This window comes from Canis aureus, chromosome 20 (genome assembly GCF_053574225.1).
Source record: "Canis aureus isolate CA01 chromosome 20, VMU_Caureus_v.1.0, whole genome shotgun sequence".
Lineage (NCBI taxonomy): Eukaryota > Metazoa > Chordata > Mammalia > Carnivora > Canidae > Canis > Canis aureus.
This window is the reverse complement of record NC_135630.1, coordinates 56,431,407-56,447,887: the sequence shown is the minus strand read 5'-3', so window position 1 is coordinate 56,447,887 and position 16,481 is coordinate 56,431,407. Positions and strand designations below refer to the sequence as shown.

The 16,481-nt window shown below is 34.0% G+C and overlaps 1 protein-coding gene across 3 annotated transcripts in view; it reads left to right on the top strand.

Moving 5' to 3' along the window:
* The window catches only part of ORC4 (origin recognition complex subunit 4), an 87,516-nt gene that overhangs the window by 29,021 nt on the left and 42,014 nt on the right, over positions 1-16,481 (top strand). For all 3 annotated transcript variants that reach the window (XM_077861645.1, XM_077861643.1, XM_077861644.1), the window contains exons 2-4: positions 6,210-6,283; positions 8,785-8,861; positions 9,624-9,714. In XM_077861645.1, coding sequence (XP_077717771.1) covers positions 6,227-6,283; positions 8,785-8,861; positions 9,624-9,714 — 225 coding nt within the window. In that variant the 5' untranslated portion in view covers positions 6,210-6,226. The remainder of the gene's footprint in view (positions 1-6,209; positions 6,284-8,784; positions 8,862-9,623; positions 9,715-16,481) is intronic.

The window sequence follows — 16,481 nt, the reverse complement described above, 5'->3', positions numbered from 1 at the left end:
ATGTGTTACCCATACACATATGCATGCAGAAATTCACACATATACACATGGAAATTGGAGAATATGCCAAATATACATTGCATAGCCATCTTACTATTTTCTTGGGTCAAATTAGTCATGGAATGTTATCCCCATATAATTATATTACCAAAAAATTTATATCTAGTTTACGCAGCTGACAAGATGAGTGCCTAAAATTTGTGACATGAAAGGACTTAAAACAACAGTATTATTTTGATGAAGCAATATGTTTTTTACTTTGAAATATTTATTAAATCAATTCAGTAATTTATTGAGCAGCTTCAGCTCTAGCTGGTGGTTATACAAAGCAGGTGTCATAATCTGTGCCTTCAGAAGATGTGATAATTCTGGGTCCTTTAAGACTGATAATTCAAAATCAGGTTTTATGTTACAATGCAGATGTTATATGCTGTTGCTAATCAACAAGCTGAGAAATATTTGGTCAATTCGCTAGATTTAAAAACAATCTGACTTTTTTGTTCAGATTAATGGTATATATACAATGGAGTATTACTCAGCCATAAAAAAAAAATGAGATCTTGTTATTTGCAACAACATACATAGACCTAGAGGGCGTTATACTAAGTGAAATCTGAGAAAGACAAATACCAAATTATTTTACTTACATGTAGGATCTGAAAAACAAAACAAATAAGTAAATAACAACAACAACAAAAATATAGGAACAGACTGAGAAATACAGAAAACAAACTGATGGTTGCCAGAGGGGAAGGGGATGGTGGGAGGATGGACAAATGGGTAAAGGGGTATAGGAGGTATAGGCTTCCAGTTATGGAATGTATAAGTCACAGCTGAGTATACTCAATGGTATTGTCATAGTGCTGTGTGGTGACAGATGGTGGTAGCTGCCCTTGTGAGCAGAGCATAATGTTTAGAGTTATTAAATCATTATATTTTACATTTGGAACTAATGTAACATTATGTGCAAACTCTAGTTCAATTAAAAAAAATAAATCTGACTTGAGGGATTATAGTCTATCCATGTTGATTGTCCCTGTATGGTTAAAAAATAAGTAGTCATTTCCATTTTGTATTCTGAACCATTTGGTCTGGTGGTAATATATAAAGAAAAGGTTATATAATTTGGAGTCAACTTTCACTCTTACATAAACACATATAATAAATAAAGGCAGGTAGTTTACTAGGTTACATATGTATTCACCAAGACCAATGCATTGAAACATTAAGTAAAAAGAAAAGATAGGGTTTTCTAGAAAAGATAGGGTTTTTGTTTTCCTTTTTATTTTTTTTACTGCTCTTAATAGGATCTCTGTGATGAGCAGCCTGGATTTTGGTGCAGTCATCTCTTTCTGGGCAGTGTTCATAGCACCTGGCCTTTGGGGAAGAAAAGTATCTTTCTTCTGTGGATATCAACAGTGAACTTCTCCATTTTGTTTTCACTACAGCTATAATGATCTCAAATGTGACACTTAATGCTCAGGAGATCTATGTCCAGGGAAGTGGTCAAACTAACACAGACCTAAGTTGCTCAGGTTTTTTAAAAAAGAAGCTTTTTGTCATTACCAAGAGCCCTACAGGCATGTTCTGTAACACTAATCCAGTTTTTTTTCCACCTCTACGTATTACAATAATAATATGTAGTAGAGAGGGTTTCTACCCCTGAAGAGTCAAGTCTGTTGCCCTGGGATTTATTTTATTTTTTATGATCATTCATCCTTTTTGCTTATGTCTTCCTAAAAACTACTTGCTCTTTGCCACCTACCACCCACTTGGCATCATAGTAACTGACACAGCCTATCCAACTGCTACACCATTAGTGCTTTTTTCATCTTGTAATTGGAACTGTGAGGCTGTAATCTTCAGTTAGCACCATTATTTAGCTGGCTTTATCAGAGCAAATGTTTGCCCTCTCTTCTGAATCAAGCACATCCTTTTTTTTGTTGTTTTTATACTAGGTGCCTCTCATGTTGTTTGATACCAGTCTGAGACCGGTAATGGCTTGCTAACTACTTTTTAAAGTATTTTTTAGGTACTAATTTTTATTTTTGCTTAATTTTGGTTTTTTTTTAGTCTAGGGATTTTAATTTTTCCCAAGAAATACTGATTAATCAAAAACTAAAAACATTGTTTTCTATGCTATTAAAACATATTTGTCAAAATAATTTAGTTCTTTGCAGGAAAGAAAGTTGTTTTGTATTGTTTTGTTTTATTTTAATCAGGGGATGACATAAATATACAACATCCAAGCAAGTGTTTGTTTCTGTATTTCACTTTTTTGCTTAAAGAGTTTATTTGAATATCCTCTGAGGTTCCCTGAATTATCAGATGATAGGACAAAACCTTTATTACTTTTCAGTAACTGGAAGAAAAACTTTAACTTTTTCCACTTGGGCTTATGCTCTGTTATCTATTTTTCTAATAGGAAGCCTTCTAGCTTATTTGTTCATTTACCATGAAGTATGGTTCTGAGACTGGCAATAGGAGCATCATCTGGGAACTTATCAGAAATGCAAATTTTGAAGTGCTACTCTAAACTTATTAAATCAGAAGCTCTGGGGATGCTGCCCAGCAATCATTATCTTGGTTTGGTTTGGTTTGGTTTGGGTTTTTGTTTTTATTTATTTTATTTTATTTTAAAGATTTTATTTATTTATTCATAGAGATGCAGAGAGAGAGAGGCAGAGACAAAGGCAGAGAGAGAAGCAGGCTCCATTCAGGGAGCCTGACGCGGAACCACATCCAGCGTCTCCAGGATCACACCCTGGGCTGCAGGCGGCGCTAAACCGCTACGCCACCAGGGCTGCCCGGGTTTTTGTTTTTAATTTAAGTTCAGGTTTATATACATACAGTACATTATTAGTTTTAGATATAGAGATTAGTAATTCATCAGTTGCATGTAATATCACATGCACTCCGTAATGCCCTACACCCAGTTACCCCATCCTCCACCCATCTCCTCTCTAGCAACTCTCAATTTGTTTCCCAGAGTTAAGAATTTCTCGTGGTTTGTCTCCCTCTCTGATTTCTTCCCATTCAGTTTTCCCTTTCTTCCTCTTTGATCCTGTTTGCTGTTTCTTATATTCCACATATGAGTGAAATCATATGATTATTGTCTTTCTGATTGACTTATTTCTAAGCTCAGCATAATACCTTCATTTCCATCCATATTAATGTAAATTGTAAGTATTCATCCTTTGTGGTTGCTGAGTAATATTCCATTATATACCACGTCATCTTTATTCATTCATCTGTCAGTGGACATCTTGGCTCTTTCCATAGTTTGGCTATTCTGGACATTGCTATTATAAACATTGGGGTGCATGTGCCCCTTCATATCACTTCACTACATTTGTATCTTTGGGGTAAATACCTAGTAGTGCAATTGCTGGGTTGTAGGGTAGCTCCAATTTTAACTTCTTGAGGAACTCGCATACTGCTTTTCAGAGTGGCTTCTTAACCATTACTCACTTGAGGTCTTTGAGATCCATGTAACTATAGATTGATCTACCCATAATTTCTTTTTATTACTAGTATTCAAATCAGCATTTTTTATATTGAGGGAAAACTCAGTGAATGTATGCCACTGAAGTATGCTTTCATGATACTACAGTGCCTTAGTTGAATTTGCACTTTGTATTTATTGCATTGTCAAAGAAGTACTGTCAAAGAAATTGTTTAGAACAAGATTCTGTGTTCTTGCTTCCTCCTCTTCCCCCATCCTCCTCTTGGTTCTTCTCTCTAGTGTAATGTGGTAATTTAGTAAGGGTATTGTGTCACTGTGCGTGGGATTTGATAGCATGGCGTATCAGGTAAACCATTTAACTTAACCCCCACAATATTCTTTGAATTAGATAATAGTTTTACTTCAAATTTTGCAGAGAAGAAAACTGGGACTTAGGAAAGTTAATTTGTAAAGGGACACCACAAAACCAGAACCCAAATCTTGGTCCTGCTAGTAGTTAGTAACAAAGTTCTTGAGGACACAGTATTACCATCAGTCTTAGTCTCATTTGTCTTAATTCTACTTTTCTTTGGCTCTTTAGGAATTTGCATTTATATTAAATTTTATATAGAAATTTTTTTTCTGGACTTCTTACAGTTCTGAGTTGAATAATATTTTTAATTTCATCACTTGTGACTTTCTAAGAAAAACAAAATTTCTAGAAAAACTCTGGTGTCTTCATCTTCACTTCCCATGCTTTTACTTTTTTCTGGTTTAATTTAAAAAGTGAAAACCTCTTCTTCATCTATTCAGTAAAACATTTAAGTCTGTAGTGCCGAAATTTTCAGACATACTAAATGCATCTAGTAACTTTAAGTTTGAAATAAGTAAGGAAAGTATTACAATCATGGCAAATTGTGTTAGAAGTAAAAGCATACATATTGACTAGTAATTTTAATCTTCATTTGAAATATTCCTCTTAAACCTCAAGTCTTTATTGAAAGCAGCAAATAAAAGATGAAATATACTACCCTAATTCCAGAAAGGAGAATATATTCCTAATCATTTTTAATGTGTTATTAGCAAGCTGTCAGTCAATTATAAAAGATACAAATACTTGACGCTCTTTGTCTAACAATAATTGACTTTTTGTTAGGTCAGATGTTGATTTATTAGACCTTTTTTATGTCAGATGTGTTTTAAGCCACAATGAGGATATTATTTCATGTTGCTGAAAGGGTTTTCCCTATACATGCAGAAAAAAATAATAAGCAGAATAAAGTAAAAATAATTAATGTGAAGATTCTCAGAGTGCCTTGCATAGGTATTAGGCTGCTAGAAGGTGTACCCTAGGGCAGCTGAGAAGACTGCTCTTCTTCTAAGAAAAAGTATTCTTATGTGATAAAACAACAATTGACTACTCTGTTCTTGAGTTTCCAATGTGGGAGCTTGGAGCCAGAAGCCCTACGGAGTTTAGGCCCTGGCTACATGGGTTATATAGTAAGGGGGAGACAGATTTCCTTGCTGTCTGTCAAGGCCTTGCTCAGATGCTATCCTGTTAGCTTTCCAAAAAAGAATAAAACAGCATCCGAGGGGTTGGCAACTAATTGTCAGTATGTAAAATTAATAAATATGAGTCATTAAGTTATTAAATGAGTTAAATGCAAAGCACTTTTAACAGTTCCTGGTATATAAGTAACCACTGCTTAGGTTCTTATTACCAGACTAGTAAAGGATTGCTATTGGAAATCAGTGCTAAGAAAATTAGATTTTTAGCCAGAGATATTTATCTGTGAATATACTGCCTTGAAGAAGGATTTTATTTTTTGAAGAAGGATTTTTTAAAAGTTCTCTTATTTTATTATTACATGTTTTTCATTAATGTTATCATTGCCGATTTTATTTGGATATTGTGTTAAATGCTCAGAATTTTAAAATGTACTTAGTTTGAGGATACTGACAATTAAGTGAACAGTCTTTTTAAATGTAATTTGATTATGGATGAAGAGAAATTTAGGCAATTAAATGGATGTTCACAGAAGAGGCATTTTACCTACTCTAGTGATTATGTATGTTTGATGAGTAAAGCAAGAAAGTGAAGGCTTGGGGCACCTGAATGGCTCAGCCCGAAGGCAGGTCATCCCAGAGTCCTGGGACTGATGAACTCTCCATGTCAGGCTCCCTGAGCAGGGAGTCTGCTGCTCCCTCTCCCCCTGCCTGCCTGCCTGCCTGTGCTCCCCCTCCCCCCCCCCCAATCAAATGAATAAAATTTTAAAGAAAGGAAAGGAAGCGAAGGCTTTCTGGAAGGTGACGATCCTATGGAATGGATGAGGAGAGAAACATTCTGTATGAAAGAAGCATACAGTTTTTTTTGTTTGTTTTGTTTTTTTTTTAAGTTAAGGAAGGGAATGTGAATATTGGGTTGAGAGGAAAGGTAGGAATTAGTTGTCTGTAAGAACCATATACTGTGTCGTATTGGAATGTCAAAGCCTACACTTAGACAAGAACTGTTGAGTTTTTTTCAGTTTTAGTAAGAAATAATTAACATACATTAATGTATAAGTTGAACGTATACAGCATGATTGATTTACATATGCTGTGAAATGATTACCACAAGAGATTCAGCTGAGAGTTTTTGAAATTTGCGAAATTGGACATTGTCATGTTTTAAAATTTGTGTTTTTGATTCTGTAATAGTAAATTCTTAAATCATCTCTTTATAAACCAGTAATGTATTATATTCATGCTTTTTTTGTTTTTTAAGGATTTCAGTGTATTAAAATGAGCAGTCGTAAATCAAAGAGTAACAACGTAATACATGCAGAGTACCTTTCACAGGTTAGTATGCATTTTCATTAACCTCAAAGTCTGTTACCATGTAAAGCTGATCAGAGAAATAGTCATCTTAATTTGAATTCTCCCCTTAACATGAAGAATCACCCTTTCCATTCTCAGGGAGAGAACGTCTTACTGTACTTTCATTCTTTGTAAGTCTCTAGACAGTTGGAACCCTAACTTGACTCCTGTCTTTCCAAATGTGTTCTAATTTCAGTTTACTTCAGAGTTCTGTATTTCCTTTTTAAAATATATTCCTATTTTATTTCTTGTGATGCTGTTATAAATGGAATTGCTTTTTAATTTATTTGTTATGTGTCTAAATGCAATTGATTTTTATATATTAATCTTGTATCCTGCAGCCTTGTCAGACTTAGTAGTTCTAATATGTTTATTCTTTAGTTTTTTATATATGAGCATGTCATCTGCAAATATAGTTTAACTTCCTTTTCAATCTGGTTGACTTTAATTTTTTTTTATTGTCTAATTACCATGGCTAGAACTTTCAGTATGATATTGAGAACAATGACAAGAACAGTATTGTTTTGTTTTTTATTTTGGGGAAATACATTCAATCTTTCACCATTGATGGGATGTTAGCTATAGGTTTTTTTGATGTCCTTTATCAGGTTGAGGATGTTGGCCTTTTTTTTCTAGTATGTTGAGTGTTTTTATCATGAATATTTAATATTATTTTAAGTCCATACTATATTCCAAGTTGAACACATATCTATATTTATATCTATATATCTTAAGGAATAAAGTAGGGCATGGATATAATAACTGTTCTGGCATTTCTGATATCTGACTTGACCAGAACTATAGTTTTTTCTCATCAAAATTAAATGTGTGTTATTGGCATGCCTTCATGGAAGACCTTACTTTTTTTTTTTTTTTGAAAGAAAATGTTTAACTCTATTTCATGAAAAATTTTTAGCTGAAGTGTAATTTACTTCCAAATAAAGGGCATAAATCTTTCACAGGCAGGTTGATTAATTTCTATACACGTGTACACCTGTTTAACCTTTGTCTCAGATCACTTTGAGATTTTTGAACCTTTCACTGTTTTCTATAGCTTCACTTCACTTTATCCCTTAGATTTTATTCCTTTTTATTAGATTTCAATGAAGTTTAAAAAAGAAAAGGACTGTGGTTTATCTTTTTGATTTCTAATGATCTTATCTAGGTAGAGGAATACATATTATGATTAGTATTATTATTATATGATTATATATGCTCATTTAAGTGTTTGTAGTTTATACAATACTTATGTTCCAGTCAGTTGCCTTATTTAATCTTGAGAATAGGCCTACCAGAAAACCATTATTGTCTCTATTTTATAGACCAAAAAAATTAAGATTTCAAAACTAATTTTAAAATCAAATAATTGGCTCTTCTGGCCTCACTTCTCTTATTCTTTCCCCTTCTTAAATAAAGGTAGTTAGGATTATTTTATCTCCAGTGAATAATTTGCTTTGCTTAGCTTCTGGTACATATAAACAGAACTCAGATTTTATCTTTTTGATACATGAAAGATCAGTCCCATGCTGTCAGTCTGAGAGAAGCATATAATCTTGGAAACTTCTTGTTTCTGATGATGGGACCAAATCTGAAATAGCCTCCTAAGGTTTTTGTCTTTGGAAGATTTCTGTATTAGCAGATGCAGAAAAGGAATGCTTTTAATGGTCTTTTTAAAGATTGTGCTAGATTATCTGACAATGTTTTACAACTCAGTATAAGGCCTTATTCTAAGGCAAATTCAAAATTTAGGTCCTTCCAAGAATTTTTTTTTTAATTCATTCCAGTGATTCCTCATTTTATAGATAGAGCTGAATCTAATTTCTTCCATGTACTCGAGTATTTCCTTAAATGCTGAATTACTACTTTTTTTCAGTGTATTATTTCTTTCCTGTTTATTTCTAATGTTTCTTTAGGCATGGATCATGCTCTTTAGTAGTAACATGCTCTGCTTCTAATAGGTCCTCAGTAACTATATGAACTTTTAAACTTATTTTCTTAGAATCTCGACTTTTATGACAGATGCAGATAAATAGGGCTTGAGCTAAGCCAGTTTAGATTTGTTTGGTCTCTAGAGATTGAGGTATGGTTCATGAGCATTATTATTAGATGAGATTACATTATTAGATTCTCTCCTGTTCTTGTTCCGTGGCTTAGATGTTACATACAAAGTAAAGTATTCATTTATTCACATTGCAATAAACCAACCCTCAAATTGCCAATGTGGCTAAAGTAAGTAATTATTTCTCTTGTTGAACCATACAAGTAAATTCTCACTCTTCCTCCAGGATTTGAGATAGGTAAAAAGAACCATTAATTTTACAATTCATGAAAATGGTACCAGAACTCTTAAAGACAAGTTATTTAGGGAGGTTTGAATAGGCTCATTAATACCTAATTCTAATTGCTATAAAAGTATATTCTCATTCATTTTTTATTTCATGTGTAACATTTTCATTTATATTTATTCACTTTGTTTTTATCAGGTACAAAGAATTTTACGGGAAAGATTTTGTCATCAGAGCCCACAGAGTAACTTATTTGGAGTACAAGTACAATACAAGTAAGTTGAGCTATCCCTTTGTCTGCTATAAATCTATTTAAAGATGTCCTTAGGTTTTGCAAAAACTATATTTTTATTTTTAAGATTTTATTATTCTTGAGAGAGAGAGAGGCAGAGACACAGGCAGAGGGAGAAGCAGGCTCCATGCAGGGAGCCTGAGGCGGGACTTGATCCCAGGACTCCAGGATGATGTCCTGGGCCGAAGGCAGGTGCTAAACCGCTGAGCCACCCAGGCGTCCTGCAAAAATTGTATTACGTGGATTTTTATATTACACGGATTTTTATCTGAATAAGGTTGACATTTTTATAGGAATAAAAAAATTCTTTTTTTTTTTAATAGAAACTCAATATTATAAAGCAAGAGCAGATAATGAAAAAGCTCCTTACCTTTCAATCTTGTGTTGCTCCTGCCATCTGGTATTATGGAGAAAATTCTGAGTTTTTGCACCTAATATTGGACAGCCATCTGCAGAGTGAAAGGTCCCAAGACTTACTACTGTTGTCTCTTGTCCCATACCATCATAAAGCCAGGATATTATAGACTTACTTGGTTTCCTCTTTAGGTTTCCAGAAAATTCATTTTGACCCACCCTCTCTTCTGTGTTTTTCTGTGTAGGACAATTTGGAGCATAAGTTAAGCGCCCAAAGAGAAAAAGGGAATGCCTGTTTTCTGTGCCTACTCAAATTCAACTTTTAAATAGTATTATCTTACAAATTACTCCAGCTTCCTTTTTAAATTTTGGCTTATTTATGTCATTTCAGACACTTAATTGAGCTGCTAAAAAGAACTGCTATCTATGGAGAAAGTAACTCTGTTCTCATTATTGGACCACGAGGATCAGGAAAGACCATGGTAAATTGCTTTCTGGTATATCCTTGTTTCTGTAGGCGTGCCTTGATTCTAAGAGACAGTACTGAAAATATTTTTTATTATTTTCATTATTTTGTTAAGTTTGCTTTTTTTCTTTTAAATCATCAAAGACATGCAAAGCCTTAAAACTTAGGGTGATATATTTGAGTTGAGCATAACTTTTATACCTTATTTTTCCCCACAGTAACAGATTTTCAATTGATGTTTTTTCCATCATGGCCTTTGTCTGTGAAGAGTTTGTGATTGCCAGTAGAAAAAAACAAATTAGCATTTTTTGAGCACATTCTTGGTGCCTTTCATCTATGTTCTGTACCTTACCTTATGCTTTTTATTTGTGTTATCATTTATTTCTTACCCTAACCCTGCAAGGTAAGCATTATTTCTATTTATAAATTAGGTAACTGTCATACGATGCATTCTTTTTCCCCCTCATTGTATTATTGTTTATTGTTCAACCCTAACTCAAGTAATTTTTTCGTATGTGCAATTACATGTTCTAGAATTCTTTTCTACTTTCCCTCTTTATCTTACTTGCTTAGTTATCTCAAAAAGATACTCTTGCATATTACTATCAATTTTCAGTACTTGTGCTATGTAAAAGCTCTTTTCTGCTATATTACATGCAATGAATTTAGGTTTCTCACTAACATACTTTTTAAAAATTATTTGCAGAAGTAAAATTGTTTATTAGATAAAGTTATGTTAATTAGAAATAAGATTGTTTTTTGCGATGCCTTGGATGGCTCAGCGGTTAAGCGCCTGCCTTCAGCCCAGGGCATGATCCTGGAGTTCCGAGATCGAATCCCACATCAGGCTCCCTGCATGGAGCCTGCTTTTCTCCCTGCCTGTTTCTCTGCCTCTCTCTCTCTGTCTCTCTCATGAATAAATAAATAAAATCTTTAAAAAATAAAAAAAGAAATGATTGTTTTTAAAGTAATAAATGTTGACTGTATATTAGGTAAGGTGAGGAAACAAGGGTTTTACTGTAATCACCCATTTCCAGTGAGAATATATATCTAGATAATTTCTTTTTTAATCTTTGAAGAATTTTCCCATTTACAATAATCTTTTAGTTTTGACTGTATTTAATTTTGTTCAGTGCTTATGCTCATCATTTTATACAACCACTATTTCTTTATTCTTGAGTTCTTTAGTATGATTTTCCTTTATGTTTGACTTCAGTACTGTTTGGGTGGTTTTGACAGTAAACCATGTGACTGGTATGCCTTTTAGCTGTAGAATGTTTTAAATTTTTAACAATAATATTATTAACAGTAGAAACACTGAGGAAAGGATATGTACAGAAATGTCACAGAAAATTAAATACAAATCTGTTAAATACAAATCAAATTAAATACATTAGTAAATTTGTCTACCAGGTTGACATACCTATAGAATTGATAACATTAAGATTGTAAACTTACAGGGAATTAGTCACGTGTTCCTGTGGGTAGTATAAATTGACATAACTAGAATAAGAGACAGTATTTAACCACATTACAAAGTAATATACCCTTTGATTCAGCAACCCTTTCTAGGAATTTATACTTGTGAAATGATGTATATACAGTTACCCATTGCAACACCATTTTTAAATAGTGAAAGAAGAGAAACAACATAAATGGCCATCAACAGAATACTGATTGATTAATCCACATAATAGATTATTATACATCTGTGAAAAGAAACATTTGTCTGTAGTCCAGAAAAAAAGGGAAAAAAATATCATATTTTTATTAGTTTATGCAGGCATACTTCATTTTGCTTTGCTTTGTTGCACTTTGCAGATAACTGCGTGTGTTTGTGTTTTGTTTTGTTTTGTTTTAACAAATTAAAGATTTTTGGCAGCCCTTTGTTGAGCAAGTATGCAGGCACCATTTATTCCAACAGCATTTGCTTGTTTTGTCTCTATGTCACATTTTGGTAACTTTCACAATATTTTAGGTATTTCCATTATTATATTTGTCATGGTGATCTGTGATCAGTGATCTTTGATGTTACTATTATAATTGATTTGGGGTGCCAGGAGCCATGCCTGTATAAGATGGCAAACTTAATGGGTAAATGTGTTCGTTCTGATTGTTCCACTGCCTTCCACTCTCCCATCTCTCTCCCTTTCCTCAGGCCTACTTATTCTCTAAGATATAAGAATAATGACATGAGGCCAAATAATAACCCAAATGGCCGCCAGGTGTTCAAGTGAAAGGGAGAGTCCTGCATGTCTCACTTTAAATCAAAAGCTAGAGATGACTGAGTTTAGTGAGGTGGGCCTGTCAAAAGCCAAGATAGACTGAAGGCTAGGCCTCTTACACCAAACAGCCAAGCTGTGAATGTAAAGGAAAAGTTCTTGAAGGAAATTAAAAGTGCTACTCCAGTGAACTCACCAATGATAAGGTAAAACAACCATATTGCTGATATGGAGAGAGTTTTAGTGGCCTACGCATTCCCTTAAGCCATTGCCTAATCCAGAGCAAGGCTGTAATTCTGTTCAATTCTTTGAAGGCCAAGAGAGGTGAGGAAGCCCCAAAGAAAAGTTTGTAGTTGGCAGGATTTGGTTTATAAGGTTTAAGGAAAGTAGCCACCTCTAAAACATAAAAGTGCAAGGTCATGCAGCAAGTGCTGATGCAGGAAAAGGGACCATGATGAAACATGGACAATGGACACACACTCTTGTTGGATTTCGTACCGGGAGGTGATACAGAGTGCATCTTCTCATAGTTCACTGGCCAAAGTGTCACACGGTCACACCTAATTTCAAGAGAGTAAACAGGTGTATTCTGCCTAAGTGACTAGAAGCCAAGTTAACCAGTATTTGGTGAATTTCACTGGCGACAACAGCTAACTTGTTTTGAGCTTGTGTTTCTCTGATTTTTCCCTGTCTAGATACTTATAGATTTTCTTTGTCTTAGTATGAATATGACAGACTAATATCTAACCTTAGGTCATAAAAACTGATACTTTGTAAACGCCCTTAATATGGGACACCTGGGTGGCTCAATGGTTGAGCTTCTGCCTTCGGCTCAGGGCGTGATCCTGGAGTTTCAGGATCGAGTCCCACAGTCGTGCTCCCTGCAGGGAGCCCGTTTCTCCCTCAGCCTGCGTCTCTGCTTCTGTGTATGTCTCATGAATAAATAGAATCTTTAAAAAGAAACTCCTTAATATGAATTTAGATCTTTTTTCAGTACAAGATATTTGTTTTTCAATCTTCATTATTTTATGATCTTTGGAAAATATATCATCATACAAATGTTTGAAAAACATTTTTAGGGACACCATAGTAGCTCAGTAGGTTAGACGTATGCCTTCAGCTCAAGTCATGATCCCGGATTTCTGGGATCAAGCCCCAAGTCAGGCTCCCTGCCAGGCAGGAAGCCTGCCTCTCCCTCTCCTCTCTGCTTGTGCTCTATCTCTTTCTCTATCTCTGTGTCTCTCTCAAATAAATATTTTTTAAAAGAAGAAAGGAAAACATTTTTAGATAGTGCTTTAATTTTTCAGGAAACTCATAGTGATACTCTGAGAAAATGAACTCTAGGAAATCAGTACATTGGACCTATTCTATCCTAAACTATGCCTCTTGAAACAAAGTGGCATTACAACAGAGAAGTTGAATTGTAGTGATGTGTATGTCAACGTGTCACGCCTAAAAATATAACTTGAGCAGCTAATGCCTGAATTTATTCTGAACTTCATCTTGGAAATTTGTCCCTAAGCGGATGGAGAAGTTTCAGAAAAAAAGGAAATAGAGTTAGTAAACACTTACAAAGATGTTTAAGTACAAATTAAAACTATACTCCATTTCATTAGTAAATTGGCTAAAATAGATCTATTTTTTACCAGGAAAATTAAGCATAAAAGAGAGTCCCCCTTATTATAACCACTCCCCCATGCACATACATACAACTTCCCCTGTTATTAACATCTTCCCCAAGTATAGTACATTTGTTAAATTGATGAATCAATTTTAGTATGTTTTTATTAACTAAAATCCCATGGTTTTCATAAAGGTTCACTCTTTGTAATGTACAATTATGTGGGTTTTAATAAATGCATAATGTCATGTATCCACCATTACAGTGCCATACAAAATAATTCTACCACCCTAAAAATCCCCTGTGCTTTATCTACTCGTCTTCCTACCTGCAACCCTTGGCAATCACTAACTATTTTATTGTCCCCCATAAGTTTTGCCTTTTCCAGAATGTTACATAGTTTGAATCATAAAATATATAGCCTTTTCAGATTGACTTCTTCCGTTTGTCATATGAGTTTAAGATTTCTTTATGTCATTTCATGGCTTGACAGTCTCATTTCTTTTATTTGCTTAATAATAATACAGTGTATGAATGTGGCATTGTTGATGCATTCACCTATTAAAGGAAATCTTGGTTCCAATTTTTGGCAGTTGTGAATAAAGCTATTATAAAGACATATATATATATATATATATATGCGGACATAGTCTTCAACTTAATTGGGTAAATAACTTACGAGCACCAATTGCTGGATCATATGCTAAGACCGTGGTTAGCTTTATAAGAAGCTACTGATCTGTCTTCCAAAGTAACTGTACCGTTTGCTTTTGTCACCATATGCATCTTCATTAGCACTCAGTATTCTCAGTGTTTTTAACTTCAGCTATTGCAGTTGAGAGGTGGTGGAATCTCAATGCTGTTTGTATTTGCAGTCCTCTAATTATGTATAATAAGTAATTTTTCATATGCTTATTTTCATCTATCTTTGGTATTTTATGACCATTTTTGAACTGTTGATTTGTTTCTTATTGATATATTTTAAGAGTTATTTGTATATTTTGGATATGTGTTTTGCAAATACGTTCTTCGAATCTGCGGTTTGTCTTTTAATTCTATTAATCCTTTTCTTGGCAAGCATTTTTTTCATTTTTTTAAAGATTTTATTTATTTGAGAGAGAGAGCGTGTGTATGCACACAAGCCAAGAGGAAAGGGTTGGGGGGAGAGGGAGAAGCAGACTCTTCGCTGAGCAGGATCCCTACACGGGGCTCAATCTCAGGACCCTGAGATCATGACCTGAGCCAAAGACAGACGCTTACCTGACTGAGCCACCCAGGTGCACCCAGTTTTTTTTTTCATTTTAAATAAGGTCAGTTTATCAGCCATGGATTGTGACTTTGGTGTTAAATCTAAGACTTAATCACTAAGCCCTAGATGTAGGTTTTCTCCTATGTTTCCTTCTAGAAGATTTTTGGTTTTGTGTTTTACATTTAGTTTGGTGATTGATTTTGAATTAATTTCTTTGAAAGGTGTAAAAAACAATTTGAAATCTTTGAAATCTGTGTCTAGATTCTTTTTTTTTTTTAATATGAATGTTTAAATTGTGTTAGAATTTGTTGACAAGGCTATCTTCTTCTTTGAACTACCTTCACTTCTTTCTCAGATGTCAGTTAATTGTATTTGTGTCCATCTATTTCTGCCTGTCTTGATTAGTGTAGCTTTATAGTAAGTCTTAAAATTGGGCAGTGTGCTTCTTCAATATTGTTTTGGCTATTCTGGGTACTTTCCCTTTTTGTATTAACTTTAGAATTAATATATTAATTTCCAAGTACTGGAAATTTTTGAGCTAATTTGTAGTTTCAATCTATAGATCACACTGTAAAAATTGGTTTCTTTAACTATTGAATTTTCACATTCATGAACATGGGCTATCTTTCCACTTATCTTTCCATTTACTTAGGTATTTCCTTGGAGTTTTGTGGTTTTCCTCTTATAAATCTTATATATTTCATTAGGTTTGTACCTACATATGTAAATATTTTTGATACTAATGTGAATAGTACTATGTTTTAAATTTCAGATTCCAAGTGTTCATTGCTTATATATAGGAAAGCAAATTACTTTTGTGTATTGTTTTGTATCTTGCAATCTTGGTTTAATTGATTATTGGTTCTAAAAATTTGTCAGTTCTTTGGGATTTTCTACAATCATGTCATCTACAAGTAGAAGAAAGTTTTATTTCTTCCTTTCCTCTTTCTTTTTATACCTTTATTTCCTTCTCTTATATTTATTATTCACAGGCTGTGTTTAAGCATTGAGGATAAAATTAACTGATATTATACAAACCCTCAATATGAATTTGTCTGTTTTCACTAACAAATAATTTTATTTTTGAGTATTCTCTTTCATTTCTTCTTGTCCTTTCTTAGGATTAGCCTTTGATCTCATTTCTCTGTGTTATTTCTCCATGTTTCTTTCTTTTCATCTTTTTCTTCCTCTCCCTCAGCATTCTGGAATATCTTTAGTGTGATTTTCTTCGTCTCGTCCATTGTTTGCTCCTTCTTTTTTTTTTTAATTTTTTTTTTTTTTAAGATTTTATTCATTCACGAGAGACACAGAGAGATAGGCAAAGACACAGAGGGAGAAGCAGGCTCCATGCAGAAGCCCAATGTGGGACTCTATCCCGGGACTCCAGTTTTAGTATTTGTGCTGCTGAAGTGAGCACTATCCTGGGACTCTAGGATCTCGCTCTGGGCCAAAGGCAGATGCTCAACTGGTGAGCCACCCGGGCGTCCTCTGTTTGCTTCTAATGTGATACTGCATTTTAGTTTCTAATAATCCTTCCTTCTAGTCTGCCTCCTTGTCATGCACCTTCTTAGTCTGTTGTTTGTGTTTATTTAAGTCTGACTTAAAGAGCCCAAAATATTTATTTTCTAAAATATACATTTTCAGCAGTATTTAATCTTTTTCATCAGCTTACTATCTCCTTTCATGTTATA